The sequence below is a fragment of the Glycine soja genome, chromosome 3 (genome assembly GCF_004193775.1).
Source record: "Glycine soja cultivar W05 chromosome 3, ASM419377v2, whole genome shotgun sequence".
NCBI lineage: Eukaryota > Viridiplantae > Streptophyta > Magnoliopsida > Fabales > Fabaceae > Glycine > Glycine soja.
In genome coordinates, this window is record NC_041004.1 from 38925694 (window position 1) to 38933062 (window position 7369).

Here is a 7369-nt window from a genome sequence, read left to right on the forward strand (position 1 = left end):
CTGTATTAAATGTTTCTTTCAAAATTATTAAATTTTTTATTGTCAGGAATCAAAGATATGTACTCATATGTTCTTAAATATAAGAAAAAAAAACACACTAACTACTTGATATCAAGAATTAAAAAATCATTAAAATTAATACTTCAATCAAATAAATAAATGTTATTTTAAAGATAATATTATTACATAAGATAAAAAATATTTGAGACCATAGGCAGTACTACTTAACCAATTAAACTAAACATCTTGGCACAATATTTTAATACTTTAACGTAACTAATTATTAATTATTTGAATATTTTATAAATTGCACTATATATTTTTTATCAATATTTTTAATACAACTTTGGATAAGATCTAAATTGAAAAATTTTAAATTGTTAAAAATATCTTGAAAGTTGAATTAATTAATGAAAAGTTTAATATCACACTAGGGTGAGTCCAATATGTTCTTACTTTGTCATCGCCATCATACATAAAATACTCACAAGACAACAATTTCTTATTTGGGATTAATGTGTAACTTAAAAAAAATGAAATTTATTAAAAGTGGAAGGAGATTTTTCTAGTCAACCAATCTTTATGACTATCTATCAAAATATCATTTATGAACTAAAATAATTCGGATTTATCAATTCAATAAATGGAAGAGAGTAAAGAGGAGTGAGTAAAAGTTATTTTCTCTCTCATGAACGTCCCCCACCTTTTTCCCTTGGTCTTTTATATAAATTCTTCTCACCACCACCGGTTGCAACAACATATATCCCCATCTCACTCTCTACCGTATTGTCAGTAAAACAACCCACTCCTACGTATTTGTTTTTGAGTTCACCATTAATTTGCCCACCAGACCATCTGTTTAGCACCACCATAACTCACTCCGGCAACCATCTACCGGACTAGTCCGTAGTCACAACCAAGACTCATCCGCGTCTGAATCCAGCTTTGAGTCCGCACCACCCATCACCGCAAGCACAAGTAGTCCTTTTTCTTTAACCCTTTAATTTGTTTTGCTCTGTTTCAGCTTTTTTGTGTGTGCATGAATATGTGTCATCATGTGATGGGTTAAACGTATTTTGGAACCTGAGATCGGGCCCTAAAGAATTTCTTTTCATACCACTGACAAACATGCGGAAAGGAGAGAGAACATAGATTTTAATTTTGTTAAATTAAATTTTAAATTACAAGATTATTATCCCTAAAATAAATGAGATAGTGGTTTTCTTGTCTTAATTTTTTGTGTAGACTGTAATTCACTATAATTACAATAGAAAAATGTGTATATTAACAAATCCATTTATATTCAAGACATAAGAGATAGGGTGCACCTATAAGTTTTGTTAATACACTAATTATTTGGTCTACGACGGCAATTGCTAGCAAGCTTTCACGAAGTGCTTGATCTACGAATTCAAGAGAAAATAAGAAACCTAGACCAAGAGTTGCAATGCTATTATGTTAGGGTTTTCCTTGCATAAAAAATTAGCACAACACACTTAGAGTATTACATTTATAGTTAGGTTTTCATTTACAAAACTAATTTGTTGGTCGCTTAGTATTTCAGTTATATAAAAAAAAAAACTTACACCAAAATACTACTCGACCATTACAAATTAGCTTCCTAAATAAAAATCTAACCTTAAACAATGATGTCGCATCTCTTGATTTATGTTTTTTATTTTTCTCTCGAATTTAATTATAGATCAAGAACTTCATCAAAACTTGCTAGCACTTGCCACCGTAGATCAAACAATCAGTGTATTCTTTCTTTCTCTCTTTGTGTATTATGTGTTTTCTTTCATCATTGACTATTAGTGTGTTCTCACCATGCTCTCTATTTCACCATTCTATTCATTTATTTGTAACATTGATTTCAAGTATATTTTATTCTTTGTAGGCACAACTGAGAAAAGGAACTTTGTGGAGACCTAAACTCTAAAGTGAAGCCAAAGTTTGTGTATTTGATTGTGAGTGTTCTCTCTCTCTCCGACTCTATTTCTTGCATTTGTAATCCATTGCTATGTTTTATTTGTTTTGTGTATGTGTGTGAGTTTATGTTTTTTTCTAATTGTTTGTCATTATAAAGTTGTAAATACCAAGTGTTTTTTTTTATTGTTTGGTTGTTTTTGCTATATGTTTGACAGTTTTTATTTATTTTCTATATTGTGTTTATAACTACTTAATATTTTCGGTATTGTGTTAGACACTATTGCATTGTTCTTTTACTATTTGAATAATTGTTTGCCCGATTTTTACCAAAAATATAACTATTTAAAAATATTGTGTTGATATTAATAATTAATTAAGTTGTATCTATGCCAAATAATTATAACCTGAAGTAATAAGATATCATTTTTATAGACATATCAATGTTATGATTTTTCTTAAGCTAACTAGAATAAGTTGATATCACTTAATTACAAAAATCTGTATATCCCAAATTTCCAATCTATTTGTATCTCAAATAACAGTCCCTAAAAATTTTCTCCTTCAATTCTATATAACACCGCATACATATCACTCTTTTTCCTCTGATATGTGCTTCGTTCTCATAACTTCTTCCATCTGATTCATTTTCAGAGGGCCATCTACATCCATTTCTCAACCCCATCTATGCATATCAGTGATTCGTGTGGAATTTATGTAAGTTTTCCCTTAGAAGTCAGATATTGTGTTAAGTGGCTAGCTCTGTGTTGTGCTTTAATTATTTTTTGTTAACTCTGGTTTAAACTTATTGTAGAACTAGGGTTTTTGAAAAATGGGTGAGAATTCGCAGTCTCAGACAACGCTCGAGAAACATGACGATGGTGATGAAAGAGGGGTTAAGGAGAGTGGGAACGGAGAATGCTCAAGGAGTCTTGAGGTGTATTTTGGCGATTACGCAATGATAAACATGGGAGAATTTTCAGGGTTTCCTCTGTCATTTGATGTTGGAAATTCAAACCCTCCTAATGATGGCGACAAAGACAAGATTCTGGGGCAGGAAGTTATTACAAGACTTCAAAATAATGGTCACAAAGATAAGACATTTCTAAGGTTGGAACTTATTGAAAGACTTCAGCACCGCACCAGAGGTTTAAGACGTTTAACTAGGATACATGGTGTGGACTTGACGAACGAAACTGAGGATACATGCCCCAGGAGATCCATAAAGAAAGAAATATTAGAAGAGGTGCTGGGAATTTCTCATCCCATGGTGAGTCAATCTGAGAAGGTTGTGGCACATGATGAGGAAAATGATGTAAATGTGCTTGAAAAAGAGCCACGTTCTGGTGCAAGAAAGACTAGGTCTGCTAGTAGGAAGCTGAACACAGGAAAAAAAACTGTGCTTTCATGGATGATTGAAACTGGAACAATACGGCAACGTGAGAAGGTTCATTATATGGATCACAAAAATGAACGTGCACTACTGAGTGGTGAAATCTTTGGAGACGGAATTCTGTGTGATTGTTGTTTTCAAGTTGTGTCCATTTCACAGTTTGAAGCCCATTCAAGGAGGCAAATAATCTCTGATGATACAGTACTGGAGAATATGTCTGAGGAATCTGATCCACTGAAGAATATGTTCGAAGAGAGGAGAGGACGTTCTCTCTTGCAATGCATGGAAGAAGCATGGAATAGACAAGATAAATCTTCTGTTGGTAAATTCTATAACGAAGTTCGTGTTAGGGGGAGTGACTATAACGATGTTACTTGTAGTCTCTGTGGGAAACGTGGAGACCTTATTTGTTGCGACACTTGCCCATCAACTTTCCATCAAAGCTGCTTGGATATACAAGTACGTAAACTTCTTGCATGATTATATATATATATATATATATACACACACACACACACATAGCCTATCATTTTATGGACCCTTTAATTTCATTTCATATGATCTACTTTAATAGAAATTTCTTATTTTGTCAATATAACTTTTATCTAATACAAATTAAACTATTAATATAACTTCTGTGATCAAGTTTTCACAGGAAGATTAGATTTTTTTTAATCAGTTTACTATATATCTTATAGAGTAAAAACTTTAATGAATTACTTTGGTTAATGGTAAAAAAAAATTCCTTACATAAAAAATTATACCAACAGAGATAACCCAATACTAAACCATTAGCAGTATGCATTTTTTGTAATGATTAAAAAATTGTTTTTGGTTGATCACTTTGAGAAAGATCCAATATTATGTCCTCTCTTAATAATAAGGAATTCATGTTTTGTAAAATAATGAAAGACATGCTTTCTATCACTAAAAAAAACATATATAATAGGTAACACTTGTAAACTCTATTGTTGATAAATTTTCTTCTCTTATAAAATATACCAATAGATATAATTTTGATAGCATCTTCAAAGAGAGTTATTTATGAGAGATTCTTAAACTTAAGAGTCAAATTTTATAAAACTTTATCATAGAAATAATTAACGTCATAATTTTATATAAAGTTGATTGTATAAGTAATTATTCTTAACAATTTTTGAAAATTGTAAGACAACTATAGAATCCATTTTAAATTCTAAAGGATTCCACATTTCCGCGCTAATACATGACATTTTATCTTAGTTATGCATGTATATGGTGCATTTCATGAAAAGCACCAAGAAAATCTTATTTTTATTCCTATACACGAACTATCATTTCCTGGTGCATCATTCTAATGCAACTTAATATTTTTATTGGTTTATGTGTCCTATAATTTGTATGAAAATTTTATGTAAGATATGAGTACTTTCTAGTCCTATTTAATAAAAAAAATCCTTTTTTCCTTGCAGACACTTCCATCAGGTGACTGGAACTGTATCTATTGCTGTTGCAAATTTTGTGGGTTGTATAAGCAAATGGACAGCTTTCAGTTATCCTCATGCCGTCTATGCGAGCAAAGATGTATATATCCTCTGCTTACGTGTATTCTTTTGTCAACTAGATACTCATTTCTCAAGTTATTTTCTTTCCCGCCAAAAATGAATTGAATAGCATTCTTATCTATTTTGTAGATCACCAATCCTGTCTTGAGGCCACTGGAGCCAATACTTCTCATTCTAAACACTCATCCTTATGTGGAAACGGGTGTAAAGAGGTATATATCCATAGATTTCATTTTCATGAATCTTATGGCTGTTTGTTATTAAACAAAACCCTTCTCACATTAACTAAAGATATACCAAAATAAAATATATAAGTGACATGCAATCCTCATCTTATAATTTATATAATTAATTAATTTTGTAAAATTGAATTAATTAGGTGTAATTATATTTTATGTAAGAAACTCCACCCTGACAAAAGGATTTAGTTGTTTTTGTTATTATAAGATATCCTAATGATGGTAATTTAACTGATATTTCTTTTATCGGCTAATATTATTAATTAGTTTATTAGTTTTATTAGAAATATTAATAAGAGAAATTTAAACTTACAATCTTTTCTTCATCTTTTACCTTTAAGATCGTCTTAACCATTAGATCAATTTTATATAACTAATACATAATTTGTTATTTTGTCTTTGCAGTTATATGAGAGACTTGAAAAGCTTCTTCGGGTTAAACATAATATAGAAGATGGATTTTCTTGGTCTTTTATTTGCCGGTCAGATGTTGATTCTAACGCCACGCAGATAGAACCCCGTGTGGTTGAATGTAATGCCAAAATCGCTGTTGCGTTATCTGTAATGTATGAGGGCTTCAGGCCATGCATTGATGATGGAAGTGAGATTAATCTGATCCACAGTGTTATGTATAATTGTGGGTAAGATACTTGACCAGTGTCTTTTACATGCTTTAAAAATTTTCTTGTGGCTGATGGCAGGCTGGAGTAGCACAAATAACTTCTTGTAGGTGCATGTTATCTTCTCTAAATGGCATTTGAATGTATTTGACCTTTAGTTTCGAAATATATTTCCAATTATTTCTCTGTAGCAAAGGTGCTTGTATTCCCTTTTCCTTCCTATAGTTAAGAAGGAATACGAAGATACAAAAAAGGATACTAAAAGAATGAACTCAGCTGCAGTTTTCCCCTTTGCTAGTTGGTGCTTTTTGCTTAACCCCTTTGGAGTGTTTGAAGGACTTAGCTTTTATGCTCTTGTTTTGATCTTCTTGTATTGCTTTATGTTTTTTTTATGTATCTTTGGTTGGGTCACATTTCGTGCCTTCTTAATATAGTATATGTTTGTCTTTCAAAACAACAAAAGCAGAATGAACTCAGATACAGAATCTAGTTAAATAATTATTGTAATAGGATTTTCTAAACTTTGTGCTAGATATTTGTTCAATAGAGATAATACAATATTTTTTTATATAAGATAGACATAATGAGTTTTGACATTCACATTTAAGTAAGTTATGGGATCATAATTTCATGCATCTGAAAATCTTATATCTGTGTAAGAGTGGATAGGTATTCATTTTTTTTTATCATGTGTGTGATTTAATTTATTACAAAATCTAAATATCTTGGTCAGATCAAACTTCCCTCGCCTGGATTGTAAGAGATTTATTACTGCAATTCTAGAGAGAGGTGATGAGATTACCAGCGTTGCATCAATCAGGTATAAATGCCTATTTAAATTTTCAATTTGCTTATAAATGCCTTCATGCAGCATAATTAAGTACAAATACATTGAAGGCATTGGCAATTCTAGAGAGAGATGATGAGATTACCAGCTTTGCTGTCTGATGAATTGATTTTCAAATACTATTGCTGCTTCTCTTTTTATTTAGTGTTTAGGTAACATACATGTTTTAGAGTGTATTACTGCTAATCAGTCATATTTTACCTGGTTTACTACTGTTTTGAGAACTTCCTTTTTGTGAAGTTACTTTCTTTAGCTATGGTTCGATATCATCATAATAATGAACTCTATCCTTAGTTTAAATTGCTTCCCTACTGCTAAATATCAATTGCCTTTCTACAAATTAAAGTTATTGATATTTTTATGTCACCTGGATGCATGACTGCATGCTGACAAATGTATAATCCATCATACATTGTGAAGCTTCTATTTGGCTAAATATATAAAATACTGATGATAAAGTTTATTAAATAGGATTCATGGGAACCAACTAGCAGAGATGCCATTTGTTACAACCCGCTCTGTTTATAGGCATGAAGGAATGTTCAGCCGGCTTCTAAACGCCATTGAATCGGTGAGTTCATAGTTAAGGTTATTTGTCTCTTTCGTTACAAGTATGTGCTGATGCTCTACAAGCAAAATTGTTCGCAAGGTTTTGAAAAATGATCATCTACAAATTCAATTGTGGCCTTTTAACATATAGTTTTTTTTTTTTAATGTTTTTGTGACTATATTGTGGCCGGCTGGCCGCATTGTTCTACTTCTCTGCAACTTCTTACAATATCAAGAATTTCAATGAAACT

The 7369-nt window shown here is 31.3% G+C and overlaps 1 protein-coding gene across 1 annotated transcript; it reads left to right on the forward strand.

Annotated features, from left to right (window-relative positions):
• The first annotated feature begins 2751 nt into the window (after positions 1-2751).
• On the forward strand, positions 2752-5747 carry LOC114405256 (increased DNA methylation 1-like). Its single transcript, XM_028367868.1, has 4 exons — positions 2752-3778; positions 4771-4882; positions 4993-5075; positions 5508-5747. Exons 1-4 carry the CDS (start codon positions 2759-2761, stop codon positions 5745-5747), a joined length of 1455 nt encoding a protein of 484 aa, XP_028223669.1. The 5' UTR covers positions 2752-2758.
• The last annotated feature ends 1622 nt before the right edge of the window (positions 5748-7369 follow it).